The following is a 27,418-nucleotide window of genomic DNA, read 5'->3' as shown; positions in this document are numbered from 1 at the left end:
TTCTTTATCCTGCATCATTATGAATAGACTTAACAATAAATCTGAATAGTGATGAAAATATTTATAGTTTGGTTTTAAATCAGACATGTAGAGTGTAGCAGGAGCTTAGCCATCAACATTACATGTAATAAAATATGAAATAGCAAAAGCTTTGCAACTTTTTATGACCATGCGCCATACCCATCAGCTTTTTGGTTGACAATCACATGACTCACACCAAAATATAGATACTGCTGTTGAGCCAATTTCACTTTGCAATTGCAAACTAAACATTCCTTATTTGTTGGCTGTAAATAGAAGACAAGTCATAAGTGACATAAGTGGGTGTGATCAATGTCACTTACACAACTTCTATTTTAAATCTACATGTTTTTGCAGCAGGTTCTTAATTGATGTAAGAGGGAGGTCTGAGTACAGTGATCTCATTCACACAATACATTGCAGTGTAACCACAGATGCAGAACCAGTTTGTGTAAAGTAAGGCAACTTTCCATAGATATGCTCATTTTGATGTAAGATGGGTTTACATCAATTTTGATTAAGTTGATTCCTCATTGACTTAAGATTAATTGAAATAAGGCTTTTTTTTATCAAGTTTACACAAGTGGTATTAAAGTAATTAAACATGCCTATTCAAACTAATGGAAATTTCAATTTCCAGACTTGTCTGACTATGTTCATAAACTTGAAATTTTCTAGTTGCAGTGTTGCTAAATTATCTAAACTTTCATAAAACAGTGGTGTTAGGATCAATGACAAGTTCAAAAGTAGCTTCTAATAAACTTGTATACAAAACAAATACAGCCAACAAGTTAATTTTGCTACTGATTACAAAATGTCCCTTAAAATTATTGTAGTAATGCCATTTTTAGGTTAGACATTGAAATACCAATAACTCTTCCCATTCAGCTTGTTACAAAGATGATGCAGTGTGGATTTTTTTAAGAACAATTTACAATAAATGATCAAAAACTTATTAAATTGCAGACATTTAAATTAAAAGTATTACTCAAATGCTCAGGGAAACAGTCAGGGAGAATTAATTTCCTTACTGTGGGCCACAGTTTTACGAGCTGCAGGAGAGTATTAGGTTAGCACTTTCCAATGTAAAGTGCTTTGGGAGCTAGGATGGTAGAGAGTTAAGTATTACTGTGAGTTAAACTACACTACAGGCCCATCCCTAGAGAAATTTGGCAAGAACTTGTGTATGGAGGGGGTAATATATTTCTTAGACTGATTAGTTACCCCTCATGAACCTTAGAATAGGTGTTTTTTGGTCTGAGTTAGCCAGTGTTCCAAATATAATTCAGCTACCATGATATGCTCAAAGCATGCTTGTGTACAGTGGTCAAACTTAGCTGGAAGCTGTGTGAAACCTCCAAATAGCTTCAGTTGTGTTAGTTACAAAATGACCACTAGCTATCTGTTCAAAGAATGATGTAGCAGGAGAGAGTCGCAAGGTGGCAGCAGTAGGCTAAAACCAACACTACTTTGCTACGCAGCCGTGTTAGTCTGTAGCCGCAAAAAGAACGGGATTACTTGTGGCACTTTAGAGACTAACAAATTTATTAGAGCATAAGCTTTCGTGGGCTACAGCCCACTTCTTCGGATGCCTATAGAATGGAACATATATTGAGGAGATATATATACACACATACAGAGAGCATGAACAGGTGGGAGTTGTCTTACCAATTCTCACACTTCTTATCAAACTGTCTGTACTGGGCTATCTTGATTATCACTTCAAAAGTTTTTTTTTTTTCTCTTACTTAATTGGCCTCTCAGAGTTGGTAAGACAACTCCCACCTGTTGATACTCTCTGTATGGGTGTATATATATCTCCTCAATATATGTTCCACTCTATATGCATCCGAAGAAGTGGGCTGTAGCCCACAAAAGCTTATGCTCAAATAAATTCCTTAGTCTCTAAGGTGCCACAAGTACTCCTGTTCTTTTTGCGGCTACAGACTACAACTGGTTTGAGGATATTTCTGCAGAAATTCCTATGCAGAGCTGCTGTCAGTCCATATCACTCTGTAGGAACATAAGAGAGGACTTTTCAAGACCCGTAAACCTGTTTCTTTAATTGATTAGATACCTCTCAAAGCATTGGGAGTACTTCTTGTGCTCGACCAAACAGCCAGGCAGAGGGGGACAATGGTTACATGTCACATAGGATATGATAATCTCACACGGTGACTATCTTGCATGTTCTTCTACCCCCAGGGGTTTGCAACAAATTTTTTTTGGTGGTCTCAGAGTGCAGCCACCAACTCTGACACTTTTTCCTAGAATAACTAGGAAAAAGAAATATGCACATACACACATCCAAATCATTGTAATTGATGTAGGGGTTTTTTGGTGTTTTTTTTTTTTTGGCAGACTCCATAATAAAAATAATGTTGTGAAAAGTGATACTTGCATGTTTGTTAATCTCACTTATCACAGCCTCCCAGCTAGTCTTATCCCAATAAGTCTGCTGTGAAATGTGATACTTGCATGTTTGTTAATATCACTTTTCTCAGTAAGCCCCAGGACAAAAGGCCTGGATGAGGGTGCAGCAGGGGCGATCGGGGGATGGGGAAGGCAGTGGGAACCTGAGGTGATAGTCGGGGTGAGCCCCACTGCCATGCAGCTAGAGTCAGGGGTTGGCACCTGGGGACAGCTTCCGCTTCTAGGGATCAGTCCCAGCTGGGGCCACATGGCTGGAGCTGAGGGTCAACACCTGCTCGGTCACGGTCACAGCCGGGGGTAGGGGTCAGCACCCAGGGCCGGCTCCTGCTGCTAGAACCTGTGACCAGAGCTGGGGGACAGTGCCCACCGCTGAGCGGCTGGAGCTGGGGGCTGGAACCACATGGCCAGAGCTGGAGTTCAGCACCTGCCGCTGCGCAGCCAGAGCAAGGGGTTGGCACCCGAAGTCCCAAAGCCAGGCTCCTGAAGTTCCGCTGCTGGAGCCTGCCACCCAACCACCCCAGGGCTGAAGCCCGAGCCTTCCTGCCCCCCCTTCCTCCTCCCCCAGGTGGGTTAAGAATTCACCTTGCTCCTGCAGCATTGTGCCCCACCAGTCATCCAGAGCTGGTGCACGGTGGCACATCCAGGAGCAACAGGGAGGGACGGGAAAGTGCTGATGCTTTGTCCCCCTTCCCCATCACCGCCCAAGCGGCTGTTGTGGCCGGACGAAAAGCCCCTGGTGGCTGCATGCAGCTACGGTGGCCACGTTTGAAAAACGCTGCACAAGAGAAACACCCCTTTGCAGTCTTTTAATCTAAAGGTGCATGTCTCAACCTTGCATGAGCGACTCGTGGCTGCTGTTGGCATCCCTCTGCGGAGTTGCTAGTCTCTTCCACGTCAGTCGATCGTTAGACATCGTTTAGAGCCTTTGGGTCACGTGGTGCTGCCTGAATGCCTGTCGTTGTCAGAGCCAAAAGCTGCAGCTGGTCTAAGTACCGAGTCAGTAAAGAATCCAGTGCCAGTGCCCCTCTTTTTCTCCTGTTATAGCACCTTTTCAGGTCTGTTTTAAATGCCCAATCAGCTGCTCTCACTGTACAGAGCTGCAAGGAGACTCAGAAATGTGATGTTGGACTATGGAGCTGCTGAGATCAGCTTTGGACAACTGTCAAGTGCAGGAATGGGTCTACACTTCCATGGTGGTAATCTTTAATCACGTTTCACCATTGTATGAGAAGCAGGGCTAGCGGGTGTAGCCTTGAGCTTCCCTTTCTGGTGCAACCCCCAGGCATGCAGCTGACGCTGGTTGAACTTTGTGATATCTTTCCCCTTTCCAGTTAGTGAAAGGAGCATTAGTGAGAGAAATAATATGACAATCATCATAGGAACATTTTAGTCAGCCCTCTTGGTAGTTTAATAGAGCAGAAAATACGTGACTCTATCTCAGGCACAACTGCTATTTTTAGCAAGAGCGTTAACCTTAGTATCCTAGCCAAATATCAACCTGAGTCATTATGTTTTGTCTTGTTTCAGTTGGGTACGTTTGCTTCCCTTATGGCCACCCCTAAGCATGAAAAGTTATGAGTCAGTCCCCCCAAAATGATGAGGCCCTCAAAATCATGAGCTGCTTGTTATTAATAATACATTTAGGGATTTTTTTATTTGCTATCTGGTGTTTCAGCTTTTAGGGGTCACACATTCATAGAATCATAGAATATCAGGGTTGGAAGGGACCTCAGGAGGTCGTCTAGTACCATCCCCTACTCAAAGCAGCACCAATCCCCAACTAAATCATCCCAGCCAGGGTTTTGTCAAGCCAGGCCTTAAAAATCTCTAAGGAAGGAGATTCCACCACCTCCCTAGATAACCCATTCCAGTGCTTCACCACCCTCCTAGTGAAAAAGTTTTTCCTAATATCCAACCTAAACCTCCCACACTCCCTCCCCATTCCAACTTTTATCCCCACCAAGAGCTAGAAGCTTACTTAAAAAAACAAACAACTCCCCCGCCCCCCCCTTGCACAACTCCCAGTGCTTCAGAAAAACACAAAACTTGCAATAAAGTTACAGGTGCTGGTGACACTGCAGTTCCTGTGTTAAATGTGTGAAGTCATGCTGTGTAGTTATACAGCTATTGTGCTTCATCCTAAACATATCTGTGATTTGGGATGGTTGAAGGAATCTCTGGATTTAGCCCTTTTATTATTATTGTTTGTCTCTCTAGCACCTAGAAGCCCTAGTCGTGGTTTGTTTGTTTGTTTAAGTAAGCTTCTTGCTCTTGCTGGGGATAAAAGTTGGAATGTGTGAACCCTAAAAGCGGAAACGCCAGCTGGCAAATAAAAAGATCCTCAGGTTTATTATTTATAAAAAGCAGCTCATGATTTTGAGCACCTCGTAATTTTTTTTGGTGGGGGACTATGTGTTGTACAAACCTGTATTATGTATATACAGCCCTTTGGGTTGAAAAGTGCTGTATCAATGCAAGTTATCTGATACACGTTGTAAATAACTAAGAGTGGCCCTTTGAATTTATTGATTGATTTCGAAAGCTTCCGCAGGGGATTTTATCTGGGATTTTACAATCTTGAGACACAAATTGTGAGTAAGATCTCCATTAAAAAAATAAATGAGATATTTATAAATGCCTCATGAAAGGACATTGAAGAATCCTTAATTGCAAGAGTAAGATGCTTGACCAAAAAAAAAACTGTCTGGAAATATCTCTAAGTTGGGATCCCCCTCACCCACCAACCCACACAGGACAGCTCTGTATTCAGCAGACAAGCCCCAGCTTGTCTCATTCGTGTGACACATATTACAGAGTCCTAGCAGCTGGCACGCAGCACAAGCTGTCCAATCAGCTTCCACTTTTCAGCTACCAATCAAGTGCTGGGTTTTTTTTAAAGAAGAAATGGAGTCAAATCAAAATGAGGCTTAGTGCCTTAACCTGGAAGGAAATGACTCTCAGGGTGAATAAACTTCCTGGGTTGTTTTGCAATAGGTGCAGCAGAGAGAAAGCACAGCAGTACTGGACGAGATGGGCTTGAACAACAGGTACAGAACACTGTTGCAGTGAAATTTTTATTCTGCTTCTTTGTGCTAAAATCTTGACATTTTGCATCTCTAGGGTACACATGTTGAACTGGCTGATTTGATCTGCCACCAAGTGACAGAGCCATGCAATTCCAGATAAGCTTATGAACAGCCCCTTTTTGAATTTTTCCTGTTAGCAAAGAGAATAATTTCATCAGAACGCCTAATCCATGTTTGTTTAAAGTAGCAGTGGATAAACTTCCTGGAGGTTGATGTTTCTGGACTATCTGGATCTCTTGATGGACTTTGTGATATCAGTGAGAATTTAAAACTTCTAAAGGGGTCCCCCTTTATCAGGGTACGATTGAGAAAGAGTTTGTCGTTCTTACAAGGCCAGGATAGACTCCTCCCTGTACAAGCAATCCTGGTGGTGCAGTGGGAATGGAAGTTTATTTAATTTTAAAAACCCCCTTTCCTTTTACACAGATCTGTCAGTGATCCTGAGCTTTATTCTGGAAGTAAAATCAACTGACTTTTATGGTATTTAGAAGGTGGCTAGACATCATAGAAAACTTGGATTGCAAACAGATTTCAGCTGTAAAGAAGGCCAGATAGTGAGCTAGACACTGCCCATTGTAGATCTTGAGTATATCCTTTGTCTTCAGTGGAGGTACTCCAGATTCTCATTGATATAAATGAGAACATAAGACTCTAGCTCTGAGAGTTTCAATGACTTGCTGTCAGTCTCCATTTTATTGACAGTTATCAGCATTAACACACAGGCCTCGACTCTTTTTTTTTCTCATTTATACTGGTGTAAATCAGATGTGATTACAGAAAAGACTATGGAGTTGCCCTGATGTAAAACTGGGGCAAGTCAACACAGAATCGGGCCCACTTTACTCTCAGTGGAAATAAGTAGTTATGGCATGGGACTGTGAGTCAGGAAATCTGGGGTTTTGTCCAGCTGTCTGGGCCATCACTTCTGTGACTTAGTTTCCTCACCTATAAAGTGGAGATAATACCTAGCTCATGGATGTGTGTGGGACTTACTTAGTGTATATAAAAGTGCTTTGACATGCTCAGAAAGCTCTAATGCAGCGCAAAGTATTTCTTGTGCGGTATCTGCCAATACTATGCACTTCCTGGCAATTGTCATTGAATGTTGAGAGTAGGTGAGGACATAACCCACTCCTCAGACACTTCACCTTTGGGGCTCTCTCTGTCATCAATAGCTGCAGAAATTAGAAATGTGTTTTGTCTGCCTGCTTTGTCCATAAAGGAAGCAAAATCCTGAATCGAGCCCATGGCTAAGATGTTACTGGCTGTCTGCTACTATGAACTAACCATTCATTTCTTCTCCCTTTTGGGATACAGCTAGGGTTTCCAGATTGAAGTTTAAATCAAAGCATATGCATAATACATGCAGAGAGTACTTCTGACATACCAGTTGTACAAGGTTTGAAGTTTGCAGGGAAGAAGAGGCCTGCTGGCAGTTTTTGGTGGGGTTGTGTTGTATTCAAGAAAAGGGAACCCTCCTTCAGTGAGAGGGAGGGAGAGTATATTGTTCAATAGGTTATAGAGCTAGGCAGAATTCCCCCAAGGAATTTAGGGAATCAGGATATACACTTAGTGAGCAAAAATATTTTCAAGTTTGTCTGGTTTTAGTTAATAAAAGAGGCAGTAAAAGCCTTTGTGCAGTGAACTGCATTTCCCCTATCAACTAAACGGTATTGGAGCATCATGGTATCCTATAAATGCTGTTTAAATATGGGCCTGCCCACTGGCTGTAGAGTGCATGCAGACTGCAGTGCAGGTTTGAAGTCATTCCTTCAGAACCACAGATACCTGAGACCTGGATATGAGTCCTTAGCAGCATTGGTTGTGGAAGGAACAGCTAAGCTATCCTGGGTTTCAGACTTCCAGGAGATTTTTCTGGTGGCAGGATGCATTGATGACTGGGTTGCTGACAGGTCAGCTTAGACATCGCCTCCTGTGTATTGCTACAGAGGCATCGATGGCAGGATAAACGCAGGTTTCAGCTCCTAGAAAGCAAGGCCATCAGCTGTACAACAAAGCTAGATACCCCAGCCTGGTGAGTACAATCTCGACTGGGTGTCACTGCAGGCAAGAAAACCACAGGGCTTGGATTCACAGCAAGATGAAATTACAGGGTACAAGTGTGGCTTGGCTAAATAAAGCTCCAGCACTGAACATCACCTCCTTCGCAGATCTAATCTAGGTAGGCAAACAGGGAGCTGTGACTTCTCTTTTTCTGCTTTTCCTGTTTTATTTTGATACCTTCTCCTCCTCCTCCCTATTGGCCTGTTCCGTCCACTTGTCTGTGTCTGGCCTGTCTTGTGATAGAGCGGTCTGGAGGAATAGGCAATTCCGTTTTGTAACAGCTTCCGGGGTTTTGAAATTTGTTTTTGTTCTACGCTGAAATGAAAACCAAATGTTTTGAATGATTTTGCAAAACAAATCTGTGTCAAAGTGTCTGGGTTTAGACTCAGAGGCGTAGCTGTATTAGTCTGTATCCACAAAAACAACAAGGAGTCCGGTGACACCGTAAAGACTAACATATTTATTTGGGCATAAGCTTTCGTGGGTTTTTTACCTACGAAAGCTCATGCCCAAATAAATTTGTTAGTCTTTAAGATCCTCCTCGTTGTTTTTGTGGGTTTAGACTGGAAACCTTGGTTTTCAATTCATCCTTTCTCTGATCCAAAGGGACCAGGGAACCCCAGACCTCAAAAACCTTTGTGCCAAAATCAGCATATCTCTGCAGAACATTACGGCTTCAACAAAACAGCGTTAAATAGGGAGCGAGCTCTCTGGGGCAGGCTCTGTCTTCTTTGTTACTTGTCTGTGTAGTGCCTAGTACAGAGGGACCTCGACTAAGGTTCCTGGATGCTAATACAATATGTTTAATACCAAGCTTTGTGGCACCAGTTTTGAATGTGGCCATGGTCTCATGGCACAGGGTATGTGGCATATGACCACAGTTAGCATGTGGTCTGGGAGGTTTGGGTATATTTGTGCCTGTGTATTTATTATGAACAAATGTGAGGCTTTGTTTTTTAAAACAACAAAACTTTGTAAAACCCTAATACAGTTTAAATTCTTCTGAAAATAGTTCCAAATTTTTGTGGAATTCAATATTCCATTGTATTATTTGTTACCTAGGCTTTGCCATGCTGTGCTAGTGAAACTGAATAGTTTGCTGTCCGGGCCTATTCTGAGTGAGCTATAAAGAGTGGACAAATAGCATAAATGAGGGGGAAAGATTAATATATCCCACCATACAATTCACTGGGCGGCAGATCAGCTTTATGTTCCCTGCACCGTCATTGTCACTTCCCCATTCTGTGTCTCAGTTTCCCCCTCTGTAAAATGGGGATAATGATGCTTCTTCACTTTGGTAAAGCACTTTGAGACTTGTGGATGGAAACATGCTATATAAATGCTAGGTGTGATTGTTGGGTTTTTTTTGTTTTGTTTTGTTTTTAAATGAGTTAAGGTGTTGTCAGGAAACTTGTTTCTTTAGAAGTGATATTTAACCTTTTAATAAACTCCAAGCATTGCATTTTACCACACTGCCTCTTGTCTAGGCTGCTATAAGCAATGGCTTTGTTTGTTTCAGGTTATAGCTGATGACACGGCCTCCTTGTTATGATGCCATCGCGTACTAATCTAGCTGCTGGGCTCCCCAGTAGCAAAGTGAAGTACTCCAAGCTCTCCAGTACTGACGATGGTTATATTGACCTGCAGGTAAAAGGGGAAAACAGAGGAAAACCTCCCTTTTTTTTTTTTTTTTTTTTTTTTCTTATGTGACAAAAATATCCAGCAGCTTTGAATTTTGTTCCTTGTTGACCTCCATAGTTATGATGGAATGAGGTTCCTCTCTGGGCCCCTGTGTGCTGCTCTGGTCAGGTATAAGGAACCTAAACAGCCTGCAGCACGTCAAAGAAGAATTCCCTTGGGTTATGCACTGCTACACTGGGCACGTATCCCGTTGTGTTATGCTCCATGTGTGCACACAAGTGCCAGCAGACGGAGTGCAGTCATAGTGCAAGCAGCTACGACCATTCAAGCTTGTGATGGAAGCATTGGGGAGGCTATCAGAACTTTGCACAGCCGGGAGTGCTGCTTGCACCAGTGGTGCAGCCCAGAATCAGGACAGGACAAAGGTGTCTTAAAGGCCCTCTCCTTTGGCTTGTACTTTCCATGCTGCGCCTCCAGCATGGAATCTGGCATGCCAGATGGAATGGCCCCTGGGATGGGACACAGGGCTGGAGCTGGAATCCTGGTTATTTTAAGAAGGTTAGATCTATATCTGTTCCTTTTGGGGATGAGACAACCCCATTGTGGAGTGACATCTCTGAAGGGGAACAGACACTGACACTTCCAAATATCTTAGCTACAGCCGGTTCTGGGAACAAGGATGTATGAAGCCTCGCTCTTTCAGGGCGAGGAATTACATGGGCAGAACTCCCCTGAGCCGATAGGCCATGAGGAGATTACCTGATAGGACCGAGATGTTGCTGCTCTCACAATCCCCACGGCTAGGGAAGACCCCCTGTGGCAGTTTCTCTGCTTGGTCTGAGTGCCGCCATCCTCCCCGCTCACCAAAGACAGGAAGATGTGCTACATTTTAATGCCATTTAATATCTGCCTTCCCTGCAGTTCAAGAGGAGCCCACCCAAAATCCCCTACAAGGCCATTGCACTGGCCACTGTTCTGTTCATGATCGGCACCCTTCTGATTGTCATAGGAGCGCTTCTCCTCGCAGGATACATTAGCAAAGGAGTAAGTGGGCTGAATATCTTTTTAAAATATGGTTTGTGTTTAGTGCCAAAAAAAATCACCTCCTGCCAACTTTTGTTTGTCTTAAATATGGAACTTCACTGCCAGGACCTGTAGGCAGAGTGAGAGCTTTTCTCCCTGGATAACGTTTGCCAGCGGCCCTGCTGCCCTTGGCTATAATCCCATCTGCATTCTCTAGCTAGGCGTGGGCTGGTCTGTGCTTGGATAAGGAAAAATGATGTCCTGCCAGCTACCAGTACTGACTCGATCGTGGTGTTGGGAGTGCTGGGTTTGCTGTCTTTCAGAGGAGATGTCAAGCTAAGGTCCTGATCACTGCTCATGACTCAAGATCTCATGGCCCCTTCTGTAGGAATGTTCTGGCCAAACTGTAGTACATAAAATTGTAGTATTTTCTTTTCTGGTGGCCCACCTAGGCATTTAAGCTGCACTCAAGGTAGTTAGTGCCTACGTTTGCGCCTGTCACTCCACTTAAGGATACAGTATTCTTCTTGGCACCTTGGAGACTAACAAATTTATTAGAGCTTAAGCTTTCGTGGACTACAGCCCACTTCTTCGGATGCATCCGAAGAAGTGGGCTGTAGTCCACGAAAGCTTATGCTCTAATAAATTTGTTAGTCTCTAAGGTGCCACAAGTACTCCTGTTCTTCTTTTTGCGGATACAGACTAACACGGCTGTTACTCTGAAACTTGTCAGTATTCTTCTTCTATTCTTAAGCTGTTCTGTTGTGTTGCTTCAGTAATGGCTGCTGCTTACCACTCCAGAGTTGGCTACATTTCAGAGGTAGATGAACTGATCACTAAATAGATTGGCCTTTAGGATTTGACCCTTGTTCAGGTGCAATGCCAATTCCCGAGAGAGTTTTCCCTCAGCATAGTTTGCAGGCCTTGGCCTGTGGTTGGCCGTTTTTGTTTTGTTTTTTAAAGCCTCACCAAGTTGCAATGTTTCCAAACGGCAAAAGGAGTCACATGAACCTAATGGGGAACTAACAATAGTTCCCCTCCCCTGTGCCTTGTCAAGCAAAACATTAATCAAATTAGAGCTTCGCTGGTCTAGAGTGATTTTAAAATCAAGCCTGGCACAGAGTGAACTGGCCCTTTATGGACAGTTGGGCTCAGCTCCACCTGGGCCTAGTTACCTGCCTCCCAGAGGATGACCGATTTGGGCCAGTGGTCAGACATCATGTGATGGTAATCTGCTTGGTCAGACAGGGGAAGATCAGGAGCTAGGAGAGGACTCTGGAGAGTCTCAGAGCCTGGAGTGGGGCTGACAGTGTACACTGGTCGAAAGGAGGAAGAAGTTGTCCCTACCAGCTGGAGCGATAGGTCTGGCTAGAGTTACCTATCGTGAGGGGCAGAAGCAAATCCTTAAGAAGGAATTAAAAGTCCAGGAGAAGAAGGCAGAGAGATTCTAGGTTTCAGTTAGTTTGTGTTAATAAACCAGACTCCACAAGGGCCGAGTTGGTCAAAGCCCTGCTTATGGTGGTTTGCTTGTCTGGGCAAGGAGGGAAACTGAGGCAGGATTAGGGTGTGACACCAGTTGAGGCAAGCTCCTGTTACAAAGCTTTTACTTTGAGTATTTATTTTCTTTTGTTTCTCTGCTTCTCTCTTCCAGGGAACAGACCGAGCTATCCCGGTATTGATCATTGGAATCCTGGTGTTCTTACCAGGTTTTTATCACTTGCGCATTGCATACTATGCTTCCAAAGGCTACAGGGGTTACTCCTACGATGACATTCCAGATTTTGATGACTAAAACGCACCCTGGAAGCAGGGAGCATGGCTCAAGTTGTAATGAGTTTCGTGTTAAGGGATGTTAGTTAACTTGACCCTGGCTATCAAAGATGGAACATGTAAGAACCTAAACTAAGTAGATTTATCAGTGGATGCAATTTCCTAGTTCTGTAAATATTTTATTAGATAACTGCCAGCTTTGTGTGTGTGTGTGTGTGTGTGTGTGTGTTAACATGAATTCGACAGACGTGATTGCAGCATTAGATGAAGCACCGCATTTACTGTTCGAAGAGCTCTTCTTGTTTCTAATGGGAAGTTCTTGGGCAACCCAAAGGCCAGATGAACCGTATATAATTTCAGCAAAGAAAAAAAGTTATGATTTTTGTCTAAAGAGATTCATATTTCTAATGGCTAGTGTATTGTAGAACACTGTATATATTGTCTTTCAAATAGATCAAAGCTATAGTTAGGGTCTTTGTGGCAAACAAATATAATACATCTCATTTTGTACTGCTGCATAATCATCCAAATAATTCCAGCATCATCATTCATCAGCGTAGGTTTGCATCTGGCAAATGGTCAACATTCCAATCTGATGCAAATGGGAGAGGAAATTGGATGTGCGTGCGGTGATTTACGGTGCATTTGTCATACAAGAACCCCTGTCAGTCTGATAAGTCCACTTACCTGACAAACACATCCCTTGAGTGCCAACTACGTCCCACCCTATGGTTAATTTTGCTAAAGCTTATTGGTCATCCTTTCATAAGGATGACTTAAGATTTTGCTTAATGAAGGATTTTAAACAAACTCTGTGGAGAGGCAGGATGAAGAATTGAAAGCTGGGCCCTGGACCTGAATTTTCCTATCTTAAAATTCTGTTTTTGAACACTGAACATTAGGGAAGTTCAGATCCCCTCTTTGCAGACTGGACTCATCTGTCTATGTGTATTTGAGGTCACTTGGCCCTAGACCCTGTACTGTACACAATACCCTAAACATATAAAAAGAAAATCTAGCCATGGACAGTGCTGCACATGTTATCTGCTTGTATTGCTCTGTTAGCTGCACATTGTTTATTATTCTGGAAATTCAGAAGAAACTGAGGACAACTGGTAGATTCCCGCTTGATGTCAATATGAGCGAAGTGGCTTCCGAGGTTTAATTGAACTGGGTGTTCCAAGAAGCAAGTATGGAATGAGACATTGTAATGTAAAATTCAAGCATATGCATCTAATATGAATAAACTGCACTATAGTCTATGTATGGTTCATAAGCATGTCTCTTTTAAATCCAAAGATGCTCATATGCAATAAAAATGGCTCCCAAACTTGCTGGGAGTAATTCTGCCTGGTACGTAGATTAAGCTTTCAATGGGATCTACCATTGCTTACTGCCTCCTCTTCCATTACTCATGCTGTCATCTGCCGGAGACAGTGGGCAGCAGTTTGCCAGGATGGGATTTTGAGCAGCTTCATCTTTGCTATGGGCTCATGTGCAGTGAGTTGAATGGCGGGGCGTGCATTGAGTCCCAGTGCTTACCGTCAAGGCGGCAGGAGGAGGAAGCCTAGAGTTAATATACTATGTATTGCAGCAGTTCCTGCAGTCCTTGTGTGAGCGACTGAGAGGCTGACCCTCATATGTTTAGCGGGTCAGGAGGGGCTCTAGTTCCTCCTGGTGCTTCTCATCTCATTCCCACACAATAGGTTTACAGCCCATAAATGCAGCCTGACTTGCTTCCCAGAGTGAGGAAGGTTGGGGGGGGGGACAGGGCCCAGGCCCTCAAGCGGGGAGCTTGCTGAAGCCGGAAGGAGAGGAAGGGGATTTATTTACTTTAAGGAGTTACGAACAGTGGAAATATCTCGGTGTAAAATGTGGGGGCTAAGCTTTTTCAGACAAGTGGGCTGTCTTGGGTAGAATGGCTGGAATCAATAGCTCAGTCTCTACCTTCTCATCCAACTCAATGCCAACTCTTGAATGGTAACTATGTTTATAGAAGAAGCACCTTCCGAGAGTATCAAGGGGCTGCACAAGCAGTTATCAAACACATATGAAAATCAGTACTTGGAGGATCGGCTTAACCAAATGTAACAGGACATATTATTCCTGAGAGACTTATGCCTCCACCTACCCTATAGAATGGAGCACTATACCCTGGGATCACACTCTGAGAGAGCCATTTTACCTGAAGCTGCCACAGGGTACATGGCTTGACAACTAATAGATTGAATATATAAAATAAGAAGCGACCGAACTATAGAACCATGGAAATGTAGGACTGGAAGAGACCTCAAGAGGCTATCCAGTTCATTGCCCTAACCTAGGGCAGGATTAAAGTATACCTAACCCATCTCTAGGTGTTTGTCTAACCTGTTCTTCTTAAACCAGGCAATTGGAGTACTACTTTCTTGTTGTTGGGGTGTTTTTTTTTGTTTGTTTTTGTTTTGTTTTTTTTTTTTAAGGCAAATTTTGTTTCAGTAGAACACCGTCCCCAGACCAGGGTCTTGTACAGAGACAAACACAGAGGAGGGAGTTTCTGGCTCATGATTTTCAAAACTGTCTAGTGCTTTTTTTGGGGTGTCTCTTCTCCTCTTCCCCCCCCCCCCACTTTTGTGCACATCTTTGGGTACCATACACTTTCTGAAAATGGGGCCCCTTTAATGTGTCAAGTTGGGAACTCAGAAATTAAGGCACTCAAAAATCTCTGGTCACTTGGTGTTGTATGCCAAATAGCCCAGTGGCCTTTACTGCACCCATATAAGTTACAGGAGGGAACAAGTTCTGGCTGCTACAATAGGGAAGCTGTTCTAGTCTTGAACAGGCCTAGTGTGTAGGGCTGTGGGCAGGTCATTTATGGCCTGATTATTTAAGAGGGGGTAAGCAAAGGCAGCTGCCACTAAATCCCAAGATTGTTCTATGTGTCTGAAAGGCCACTATCCTCTCTCCATCTGTTTCCCTAGATCCAAAAGATGGTGATGGCAATGCATGTAGTTATCAACCAGCAGTGGCGGGAGCTGAGACTTGGTGGATGTGAGAGTCTCAAAGGAAAGGGGCTCCTCCCATGCAAAGTAGCACTTCCAGTGCACACAATACACGGGTTGAGGCTTAGGGGAGAATTTTTCCAGGCAAATGTCTCCCATATAACAGTTTGATTTGAGACAGCAGTGCTCATTTTTACGTTCCTTCTGGTTTTCTGCCTCCCCTTTTCTATTTCCCCCAGAACACTTTTGTGTTCTGTGCTAACCTCCAAGTCTTAATTTTTCTCCCCCACACTTTTTTGCGGGTCTAAATTCTATTCCCTGGGTTGCTGCACTGTCCTTAATTGAGTGACTTGCATGTGCCCAGAGTGTTGGGGCTAAGGGAACGGATTGATTGAATGCAAGATGTAAGTTCTCCCTTTCTGCTGCTTTAATCCATCTGTTTGAAGGAAATGAAAATATACACGTGCCTCTCTGCTGTGCTGTGTCATGCTGGCTCAGCACTTCATTCTTCCTGTGCTCCTGACGCAGTTCGCTCTCTGGTCAGATGTCACTTCCCAGATGTTGTTACATACTAGCTGGGAGCAGCTGAAATCCATCAAGTGAGAGCCAAGTCCAGAGAGGAAGGTGGCAGCTGACACCAGGCACTGAGTCAGGGTTATGTCCACATCTGACATGGTAGGTGAAAGTTACATTTTAAGAGGGAGGAGGAGAGGGAAGAAGAGGCTTTAAAGCAAATGTGAGGATTATAGACAGTGTGTGTTTGTATAATGAAATACAAAAAGTGCGTTTCTGATCTTCCTGCTTGACAGTGTGACCCAAGTGCTCTCTGAAGGCTAAGAAACCAGCAGGCAAAGAAAAATCACCCCACATTTATAATATTTTTTTAAGCCAATCTCATAATTTTTGAATGCCTGTGGATAGCAATGTCAGTGTTGATACAATGCTGTAGTAACACGGATGCCTGTTTTCCCCCATTAACAGGAGCTCTAAGATTTAGACAATGAGCAACATGGGAATAATCCAACAGAAGGAACGGGGACAAGGTAACAGTAGGGGCGGGTGCTGACCTCACGTACTAGCTACAGGGCCTGAGCGCAGCCAGATTCCAGTCAATGGTAGATCCAGACCCAGGTTCTGCGTATCTCCCCTCTTTGCTGCTCCTGCCACGATCCATAAAAACTGCCACTTTTCTGCCCTAACACTGTATCCTGCTCCCTAGGAAGCTGCTCCCCAGGCTGCATCAAGGCCTTTTCCTCCTGGTGGGGACACCGCTGACACCAGCTGAGAGAGAGGTGGCCACCAGCAGCTTCAGGCTCAGAAATGCCAAGGATAATTAAAGTCAATCTTCTAACACTTGGTAGGGAGAAGCGAGGTCCTTTCAGACAGCAGAGCTGAGCCAAATGCTTTCATTTAAGCTTAGAAAATATGAGCCATCCTGGTGACTGCTCTGCCAGGGGGTTTCCCTGGGCTGGCAGAGGCTGCTGACTCAGGTTCTTTGTGTGTCTTTGGGTGGGGTTGGCCAGAACAAAGAGGGAGTTTGTGACACAGGGCCCAGGTCTTGGAACAGACCCATGATCCAACACTCTGTTTCAAGATTCTGGCTGGAGCCCAGTCACCGAGGGTTCATGTGAAAGTTTGGAAGTAACCCTTTGTATAAGAGAGAGCTTGCTCGATGAAAGAGAGAAGCGTCAGGAGGTGTACTTATAAGAGGCACTTGGCAGCATCCCAGGGGAAAAATCTGACAGAAGTAGATGGTTTAATGGAGAGAAGTTGTAGGAAAGGCCAAATAGCAGGTCCTGGGCTTTAGGAAAGAACCATAGAGTGTCCAAAGAGTTAAGTTAGCACTGCACAATTCTGTTGAATAAGGAAAGCCCTGATGCTCTGCTGAATAAGGAAGGCTTTTGACAGTCTCACATGCCATTCTCATAAGCAAACTAGGGAAATGCAGTCTAGATGAATTTATTATAAGGTGGGTGCATAACTGGTTGGTTGAAAGGCCATTCTCAAAGAGTAGTTATGAACAGTTTGCTGTCAACCTGGGAGGGTGTATCTCGTGGGGTGAGCTCTTATGTTCTTATGAGTTGGTTCACCCTGGCCACTGCAGATTCCCTTCTTGTCATCTAGGAGCAGTGCAGAGGGTCCCCAAAGGGTGTCCCTTTTTCAGTTCATGCCATGCAGGGGCCTTGAAGGGAATTATAAAAATGTAAATCTAGTAAAATTGTACTAGATTGTCCAATCTGTCCCCCTGCAAATATTTCTGACAGCACATATTCTAGTGTTTAGGGAAGAGTGGGTACAAACGTGGGAAAGGGAGACAGACTCCTAAGAAGAAGAGCAAAGCCCCAGGAAGCCATATGGATGATCTCCTCATTCAGTAACTCTTGGATAATGCTTTTGTTTTAGGGCAGGAGGTTATGTTTCCTCAGAGTTGGTTTCAGTGTTCCAGCTCTCAGGTCCTGGAGCTATTGTGAGGAAGAGTCTAATTAAAAACTCAGCACTGAGAGGTGAGGGGAGAGGCAGGAATTATTACCCGATATCCAGAGTAATGTGGTTGGAGCTATCGGCACTAAATTTTCCTCACTGTTGGATTTAACTAGTTGAAATGCCATGTTCTTTGCAGACCTTTGCTAGCCCTCCCGCCTCCCTGAACAGCCTTGTGGTAGGTGCTGTGGTGCTCCCCAGAGTGGCTACCTTATCCTCTTGTCAGACAGCTTCCCTGCTGAGCGTCTACTCCAGCATCACTGGTGGCAGGTGCTAATGTGAATGGAAACTCTTTACGTCAGCTGCAGAAGTTCCCAGCAGCTGTTACAGGGATGTAAACCCTCAGCGGTATTTGAACACACGCTGGTTTTGCAGCAAAGCTATCGGAACATCACACCAGTTCCCCAAGAGGGATTTTGGACCAGCTGGAGGGACGTAAGCCTGGTCCCATGGAAATCAGTAGCAAAAGTGAGAAAGATTTCACTTTAAATAGGTACATAACTCAGCCCCTTTTGTGCGAGGCTCTCAAAGTGCTTGAGCAATAGATTACACTCAGTCTGTTACTCTCTGTGATGGGGTGGCTGGCCCAGGGGTAGGAGCACCCAGGCTAAACCAGCCCTGATGAGCCCCACCTGAGAGGAATCAGGTGATTCCCCATATGTTGAAAAAGTATGTGAGATGTGGGAGGAAGCTTGGTAGGAAGCTGGGGCTGCTCAAGTAAAAGAAACCTGGGAAGTGTAGATGGGTTGAAGAAGGAGCTGCAGAGAGTAGGACTGGCTCCTGCAGAAACCATACAATGTGATCCAGCTCTGGGAACACCCTCAAGGACAGAGAGACACTGAGCTGAGTTGGGGGCTGGCATGTACCTGAGGACTGAATACATTGGATGTCTGAGTTTCCCTTTGGATTGTGTGGTAGTGGTTTAAGGTGCCCAATGAAAGAGAAAACAGCGGTGAGGCCCTGCAGCGATACCCTTGGTGATGGGGGGCACTCAGTAAGTGGGTGCTGTTCTAGACTGTCAAAGGTCAGATTGAAAAGTGAGTGCTGAGCTCATTTGAAAAACCAGCCCTTAACATATGGCTGGATGGGCTGAGGCTCCAGGGGTTGTGGTTGATGGCAGAGGTCTTGGCTGTCGGATAGATTTGTAACTGCCTTTAATTTTTGTACTAAATACTATAGTTTAGCTTGTGTGAAACCTCCATAGAATTGAAAGAGAAATAATATTGTGACTCACCTGGAGCACTTTGACTGCCCTAGAAATATAAATTATTCTATAACAGGGCTTTATTTTCACAATCCTAGTACAATCTACAGCATCTTTCTGGCATCTAGCATGAAAGAAGGCTTAGATTAGCCCCTGCGGTGGAGTTCTGCTTTTGTTCCTGTCGACTGCAATTAGCCAAATTCAGCTATATTTGCCATTGAGAGGCTTAGCGCTGTACTGCTATTTTTATAGCCATAGTTGAGCTTAGCATAAATAAGGACAGAAAAACCTGCAGGATACACAAGGATGATTTGGCACAACAATCCTGTCCTTTCTGATTAGATTTCAATTTATGCTTCACAGCTCCGGCACTGCTGTCGTCTTCCTAAATGGTCACTCAGAGGGCAGCAAACTAATAACATCTACTGAGCTTTTAAAAAAAAAAAAAAAATAGCGAGACAGAATAATACAAAGGAGGGCAAGATATTGCTTTTTTTTATGTTCCCATGCTGACTTATTGTATTTTCTAGTTTCAATTGATGCCAGCCCCATCAGTCACCAGGAAAAGATGTAAAGATGCCTGTGTGCAAATATTAGTGACATTCAAACCTGAGCCATTCTCCTAAATGGGAATCTTGCTCCTTGGCGGTAATATCACAGGTTGGACAGAACCAGTTCGGGGAACCAGAATTATTGAGCTGAATGTAGGAGTCACTGGGTGAAATTCTAGGTGTAAGGTCAGGCTCTATCATCCTAGTGGGCCCTCCTGGGTTTAGGCTCTGATTCTGCCAAGCTTTTAACCACATGCTTAACCTCTGTCCCTATTCTGCAAAGCACTTAACTTTAGGCACATGTTTAAGTTCTAAAGAAAGTCACAGGCATGTTTAAATGCTTTGCTGCACCAGGCCCGCCCTTTAAAATCTGTTCTGTGATCGCTACGTGAAAGGGAAATGTATCTTCCCAAGCAGCTTGTGATTTTTTTTTTAAGTAATGTTGAGTTTAAATAATAGCCCCATCAACTCACTGTTCTATCCTAGAATTTTTTAAAGGGTCTTAATGATCTTAATAGCAACACATGCAAGCTTTAAAAAACATTTTTCTGATGACCGTATTTTTTGCTTTGTTGGTTATTGATGATGCAGTAAGGAATCTGTCTCAAAAGTGAGACCTCTCTAGAAGATGAATATTTTATTTGCATTCCCATTGTGCCTACAGTCCCCAACTTAGACTGGGACCCCTCTGTGCTAGGTGCTGTACAGATACATGAGACAATCTCTGCCCCGAAGAGCTTATAGTCTAAATAGACAAGACAAACGGTAGAAGGGGAAACAGAGACACAATCTCCTATTCCATAGACCCCACAAACTACCAAAGGGAATGTTGCCTTAGTGGTAAAACTAGGGGACTAGAAGTCCTGATCTTGATTTATTTTTTTCCCCTTTGTGACTTGATCAAGGTCACTCAGCAAGTCCGTGGCAGATCCAAGAATAGACCCCAGGCCTAGACATAATCCACTGGCCTAACAGCCAGACCACATGACTTCTCATGCAGAGGGTATATAGGTTTCATGATGAACTCTTCATCTGCCTTAGATTTCTTTGTCTTTCAACAGAAGGACATCAGAGTTGAGATCTTAAGAGTTATTGATAACCCTAAGCCAGATTCAGCTCATTCTGGATTTACTCCAGTGTGATTCCTTTCGCTGAAGAAACTCAACAGATTGCAGTTACCAGTGTAAATGAGAGCAAAACCATCCCCTTTCACTTTGTTCCCCCCCCCCCCCCCCTGCAACTTTTGGTCAAAATAGGTCAGTTCCCTATAGATTTTGTTAGAATATCTTTGATTCACTTTAATAATAACTGGATGCCTCTAAAAATCCAGGTATAAGACAAGCAATTTAAGGCTGAATTTTTTTTTTTCCTATTACAATAGTGAAATCCACATATAGCAATCTAAGAGAGAGTGAAACTGTTTAGATGGGAGTAGAATCCAAGTCTGAGACTGTCAAAGTCCCAGTTGTTGTTCCACTTGAAAAACATGATTTCACTATGGGTCTGAGGCTGATGAGTACTCAGATCCCAGTTCTGCATAGCACTTAAGTACATGCTCAACTTTGACTTCAAGTAGGACTTAAGCCCATGCTTAAAGTTAATATTGACCCAGACTACCCACTTTCAGGTTGAGAGCTCCCATGTTCATAATAGAAGGCACTAGGAAAAGGTTCCTTCTTTCCATGCATTAGAAAGAAATGGAAAAATTACTTCAAAATGAATGTATCATCTTCTATACAGTATGTTGGGGCTTGACCCTTTGTCCAGTGAAATCCAGGAAAACTCTTCCATTGACATTAATGGGAGCAGGAGCAGGGCTTTAAAGAGCAATCCTTTACTTCTGTAGACTGCAGCCTCCGTTGGAGTTATGGCAGGGCCCCATGGAAAGAACCCCAAGAGCTGCAGAAAGGGTCCCCAGTATGGCCCCATTCCCTGTTCAGCTAGCTACATCCCAAATGCTGATTGCAGCACTGAAATACAGGAGAAGATACGTCAGCCTCAAGAAAATCAGCTACTCATCCAAAGAATGAGCTGTCTCATCTAATTAGTTACTGTAAATGTCCTCTACTGCTGTTATTTTCCCCCCTTACTGACCATACTTGGATCTGTATTGCTTTGGCAGTGCATTCTGAGCAGCCTTATCATAAAAAGGCCAAAAATCTACTGAGGGAATTTGGGAGCTGATTCCGTTTTCAATAATACCCATTGAATGCGCCTGAGTATGGTCCCCATTTGCAGGATACATAGTGTATGCAAAGATGAAGCAACATCCCCCTGAGCCCCCAACTCTACCATGGCAAGAGCAGGGGGGACTAGTAGTCAGAAATCCTGATTTGCTTCTTTTACCTTCTGTGTCTGCCACTATGTAACCTTGAGCGCTTGTCATTTAACAAAAACCTTTGTTTTCCTTTCTGTAAAATGGTAATAGCAATACTTGGCTTATCTATCTAGGCTTGCTACCTGAGGCCTCATTAATTAATGTTTAAAGTTTTTTTTTTTTTATGTGATCTTTGAAAAGTAGTAGCATTTTAAACTTTATTGACTTGAAATTAGACAAAGGTTTCTAACCATCAGAGGAGTGAAGTTCTGGAACAGCCTTCCAAGGGGAGTAGTGGGGACAAAAGACATATCTGGCTTCAAGACTAAGCTTGAAAAGTTTATGGAGGGGATGGTATAATGGGATAGCCTAATTTTGGCAATTAATTGGTCTTTGACTTTTAGCGGTAAATATGCCCAATGGCTTGTGATGGGATGTTAGATGGTGTGGGATCTGAGTTACTACAGAGAATTCTTTCCTGGGTGTCTGGCTGGTGACTCTTGCCCACATGCTCAGGGTTTAGCTGATCGCCATATTTGGGGTCGGGAAGGAATTTTCCTCCAGGGCAGATTTGCGGAGGCCCTGGGGTTTTTTAGTCTTCCTCTGCAGCATGGGACATTTGCTGGAAGAGTCTCTGCATCTTGAAATCTTTAAACCATGATTTGAGGACTTCAATGGCTCAGACACAGGTTTGACACAGGAGTGGGTGGGTGAGATTCTGTGGCCTGCGTTGTGCAGAAAGTCAGACTAGATGTCATAATGGTCCCTTCTGACCTTAAAGTCTATGATTCTATTCCTCAACACCCCTGAAAAAAAGAGTCCTATTATCCCCATGTTAAAGATGAGGAAAACTGAGGGTTTAGTCCTGATTTACCAAAAAAGGAGTACATCATTACACCATATACACATCTTAAAATGTTTGAGAACTATCAAGCATTGGTACAGCTGCCCTGCTGTAAGCTCGCTAGTGTAGACACAGCCTAACACTTGCCCCAAAAGGGGTAACAATATATTTACTATGTCCTCTGGTACCTAGGGAATTTGAAAGATGATGCTACCTGTTTTCCACTAGGTGGTGGTATATAGCATTCTTTAGCTACAAATCAATTCACCTATGGCCTTGTCCGTCTCTTTAATCTGGTAATTCCTATGTTCCTGGATCACACCTCAGGTCCATCTACTCCAGTATTGGGTCTCCACCAGCAGTCCGTGCAAGAAGCTTCAGAAGAATAAGCAAAAAGCCCACTGATGGTAAGTTACCAAGTAACCTCAGTGCGGGACTGGTTTTAAATTTCTACTTTCTTTACCCTATCTACTATTAATATAGAATGAGGAGTACTTGTGGCACCTTAGAGACTAACGAATTTATTTTAGTCTCTAAGGTGCCACAAGTACTCCTCATTCTTTTTGCTGATACAGACTAACACGGCTACCACTCTGAAACCTATTAATATAGATGTTCTCATTATCCATATACATATTGTAGCAGGGTGGTTACCCCGCTCCTGCCTGAGGGGTTTAAAACAGCCCTGGCAGAGGGCTGGGGCAAAGGGAAAAGCTACTGGGCTGATTGGGGAAGTAGCCACAGCTGGGACGCCCCAATCAGGCCACAGCTGGCCTGTATAAAAAGGCTGGGAGCCAGGAGCTCAGCAGTCTCTCTGAGTGCAGAGAGAGAAGGGCCTGGTTGCAGCAAGCTAGGGATAGTGTACCTGCGTGGAGCAGGGCTGGGGAGCTCTAGCCTGGATGGCCCCAGGCTGCGGCCTTGCGGAAGGCCGAAGGGTACTGAGGGTTGCAGAGAGCAGCCCAGGGCTAGGCCAAAGCAGCAGGTCCAAACCCTTCTTGCCAGTATGAGTGGCCTATACTGCAGTCTGCCCCAGGGAGCGGGGGCTAGTTGGTGACTGGCAGTGGCCTAATGCTGAGGCAAGGGGGGGATAGTGGGTGGGGGCTCCCCAGGGAGGGGAGACCTAGCATATGGGTGCTGCCAGGGGGCAGCACCCAGATCAAAGGGCACTGGGGTCCTGGGAGGGACATGGGAGCTGAGAATGAGAGAACGAGTCGGATCACCGGCCTGCAGAGGGTGCTCCAGAGGCTGGCGAGCTAATTCCCTGGACGACCAGCAGGAGGCACCACAGGGGTGAGTCCGGACCCTCTACACATATCTAATCCTTTAAAACCTGCTGAACTCTTGGCCACAGTAATATTTTGTGGCCGTGAGTTCCAGAGATTAATTATTTAGTGCAAGTTGGGTTTTTAACCTTATTCTGACAACATATCACTCAAGATGGTGAGTTGAGCCTGAGCTACAAAATTGGGATCCAGAACAAACTTCTTCAAAGACTTTTGGAACTGAGATTTTTGGTTTGAACCTCTATAGGATCCAGTCTTATCTACACTTTGAGAGTGTCCAGAGCTGGTATTTTGCTTTCAGCCTATATCTAATTTTAAAGGAACAGAAAACTGTAGACTCTCCACCCAATTCAGTGTTTACCAGAGATTATTACCAAAGTAAGTATGACACATACATGCTGAACAGCTTGGCTTCCAAGCAGATGCTTGGAAATACAATCTGGCCTTGGACAATTCATCCAGTCTCTTCTCACTTTATCCAGGACTTTGTGACTTCCAAGCAGATTTCATGGTTGTCACATAAATGACACAATTGGTCATGCAGATTTTTTTTTAAATGGACACAGAATACCAGAATTGCAATGCCATATCAAACCTGATGTCACTATTCTGATGCTTCACAGTAAGGTTCGAGAAACCCCACCTTAGAGAATAACCTGCTTGGGGGGGATTCTTCCTGACGTCCTTCATGCCCTGAAATAATTGAGTGTTTTTTAATAGTGTCATTAGGGTTAGGATTATTTCATTCTATTTTTTTTCCCATGTGGAGAAACAGGTTTGTCCCAGAACGAGGTGATGCTTGAGTTTAAACTGGAAATGCTGCATAAACAATGGAGATGACTGCCAAAAATATCTCCGCCTTTAAATTTATGCCGGTAAGATACTTGCTGCATCACAAGGAAACCCTGACCTTACATAGCAGCGTCCTTACCAAGTGGCATGGAGAAACAAACAAAGTAATAAACTGACTTGCCTGGGAATGTACTACGAAATATTAAGTTCAGAATATCATGGCAATATTGCACTCCTTGGTTCCAGAGATGGGCAAAACCAGGCTGACTAAGGCCTTGTGCATACTCTAGCCACCACATTAAAGAACCTGTTCAGTCTGGGTGTGGGTGCAGGGATCTGACCACACAGAGTTCACTGCAACGTCGGGGTTGTCAATCAAAATTTAATGCGTGGCCTCAAAGAGTCAAAGGTGTTAACATGGCCCTGTAAGTCTATCATTAAACCCAGTTCAGGCTTTGGTATACAGAGACCGCAGCCTGCTTGCTGCCCTGTCAGACACGATTAACAACTTTTTAACCTTCTATTACAGATAGAGACCAAGTAGAACAAAACAGGTGAAAGCATTTGACTTGTAAAATATTAAGTAAGGTTTTTCATTTGAACCATATCCCACTTTCCCTTTAGCTGCAAAGTTTTTATAAGGAAAAATCCCCTTGTTTGCCAGTCTTTTAGATGGGAAGAGCTGTGCTTTTTGTGGAAAAAAGAAATTAGTTGAGATGGGCTGGAGCTGCCCTTCTAAAAAACAGAGTCGGACTTTAACAAGAAGACAAAGAATAGCATAGATAGAAAGTTTTCAGAGTAGCAGCCCTGTTAGTCTGTATCCCCAAAAAGAACAGGAGTACTTGTGGCACCTTAGAGACTATCAAATTTATTTGAGCATAAGCTTTTGTGGGCTACATCCCACTTCTTCGGATGCAGAAGTGGGATGTAGCCCACGAAAGCTTATGCTCAAATAAATTTGATAGTCTCTAAGGTGCCACAAGTACTCCTGTTCTTTTTATAGATAGAAAGTGCAGCTTCTGTCTCTGGCATGGACTCTCTTGCAACCTCTCTGCAGGGAAAACCACAGACACAGCATATGGTCTTATCAGCCACTCTGCAACCTGGCAAACTTTGGGCTTTCATGACATGGCTTTGAGCTGCCTTTTTCTGGTCACAGGCTTACAGCAGTATTGCAAAATGTACAGTTTTGGCCAGGCAGACTCTTACTTTAGTCCGTTCATTTTTTGTCCTATGCTTCTCTTGTTTACCAGCCATAATTTTAACACAGTTCTTGACTTATATTAGTAGGCCTTCTTGTTTGGACTAATTCAGCTTTTTGATTCCTTTTGCGCCTTTCCCCCATCAACATTCATTGTTAGCTATTGTGACACTTCATAAACTTGCCCACTTTTCCACAATTGGGCTTACAAATGGTGTAAATGTGTAGGCCCAATTATTACAACCAGGCCCTACACGTTTAGGATCCAGTGATTCAGTTTAGGATTAAACAAAGACTGTGAATAGCTAGCCAAAACTACAAAAGCAGTTTCTCCTCCCTAGGTGTTCACACCTCAACTGCTAGAAGAGGGCCTCATCCTCCCTGATTGAACTAACCTTGTTATCTCTCAACTGATTCTTGCCTGCATATTTATACTTGCCTCTAGAAATTTCCACCACATGCGTCTGAAGTGGGTATTCACCCATGAAAGCTTATGCTCCAATACTTCTGTTAGTCTATAAGGTGCCACAGGACTCTTTGTCACTTTTTACAGGTACAGACTAACATGGCTACCCCTCTGATTCTGGCAAAAATTGACTAAAAATATATATGAATTGCTCAAATGCATTTTCTGATCATTCCTAGCTCTGTCTATGGTATTTATACTGCATATGAGAAGCATTCTGAGTGGTTAGAATAAAGAGGTGGGAATCAGGGTGCTGGGATTCAGTTCCTTCCTGTGGAAGGTCCAACATCCATGCTTGTGGTGTAATTTTCCAGGCTGGATGTCTCATACAGCCTGGTATCCTGTGCTGGTCAGGGTGGGACTCTAGGCACAAGAGCTTTTCTCATATTACTGCAATATTCCCACACGGTTCCCACCAAAATCATGATGTTACAACACGTAGTGTCCTACCCATCATTATAACTATATTAAAGGAAGCTTGTTACAACCTTGTCCCTGAACTTGGTCTGGGGTAGTAACCAGGCAGAAACCACACCAGGGTATAATAACTTGATTAGGACATGTAGTGGAACAGGGGGAAGGGATAGCTCAGTGGTTTGAGGGTTGACCTGCTAAACCCCAGGGTTATGAGTTCAATCCTTGAGGGGGGGCCACTTAGGGATCTGTGGCAAAAATCAGTACTTGGTCCTACTAGCAAAGGCAGGAAGCTGGACCCAATGACCTTTTGGGGGTCCCTTCCAGTTCTATGAGATAGATATTAATCAATTGCAGTGTAGACAAGGCCTAAAGCTCAGCATCCTCTCTTCATTCAGGTGCTATGGGGAAGAGTTACAAGCAAGCTTACATCTTTGGGTAAGGTCTAAGGACCTAGGCCCAGATCTTCAAAGGTATGTAAGTTGCTAACTTCCACTGAAATAACAGTTAAGAGTCTCTGGGCCTATTTGACCCAAATAGCATGCTGATGAATGTATTGGACATGCACAAAGAGAAATAGATTAGATGTGTATGCATGAAGAAAATTGCAAAGGGGTGTTATGTCCCTCAATATCAAATATTTGCATGCTGACTAATTGCTATAATTGTACCTATAGCCTGTAGATGTGCTGCTATGATTGGGACACACAGGAGATCTATAACTCTTCCCAGCTGTTTATGGTCCGGTGATTGAGGTTTGGCAAAAATTGACTACACTTACATGAATTGTTCACTGTCCTTTGCTATAGTTTTATAACATGGACTTCTATTTTCCAATAATCATAG

The 27,418-nt window shown here is 43.8% G+C and overlaps 2 protein-coding genes across 5 annotated transcripts in view; both read left to right on the top strand.

Annotated features, from left to right (window-relative positions):
* Positions 1–5,392: 5,392 nt before the first annotated feature.
* On the top strand, positions 5,393–13,300 carry TMEM230 (transmembrane protein 230). Its single transcript, XM_054017561.1, has 4 exons — positions 5,393–5,501; positions 9,124–9,251; positions 10,167–10,289; positions 11,920–13,300. The coding sequence occupies exons 2-4, from the start codon at positions 9,153–9,155 to the stop codon at positions 12,058–12,060; spliced, it is 363 nt and encodes a 120-aa protein (XP_053873536.1). The 5' UTR covers positions 5,393–5,501; positions 9,124–9,152; the 3' UTR covers positions 12,061–13,300.
* Positions 13,301–15,298: 1,998 nt separating this feature from the next.
* Positions 15,299–27,418, top strand: part of SLC23A2 (solute carrier family 23 member 2) — a 135,939-nt gene continuing 123,819 nt past the window's right edge. Inside the window, exons 1-4 of one of the 4 annotated variants that reach the window (XM_054017815.1) lie at positions 15,299–15,694; positions 22,744–22,823; positions 24,475–24,574; positions 26,971–27,045. The gene's annotated coding sequence lies outside the window, so the exon portion shown is untranslated. Of the gene's footprint in view, positions 15,695–22,714; positions 22,824–24,474; positions 24,575–26,970; positions 27,046–27,418 lie in introns of those variants that run through there. The other 3 variants (XM_054017816.1, XM_054017818.1, XM_054017817.1) reach the window with 3 other exon arrangements.

The sequence above is a fragment of the Malaclemys terrapin genome, chromosome 2 (genome assembly GCF_027887155.1).
Source record: "Malaclemys terrapin pileata isolate rMalTer1 chromosome 2, rMalTer1.hap1, whole genome shotgun sequence".
In the NCBI taxonomy this organism is placed as follows: Eukaryota; Metazoa; Chordata; order Testudines; family Emydidae; genus Malaclemys; species Malaclemys terrapin.
The sequence above is the reverse complement of the archived record's forward strand: the minus strand, read 5'-3'. Positions and strand labels throughout refer to the sequence as shown.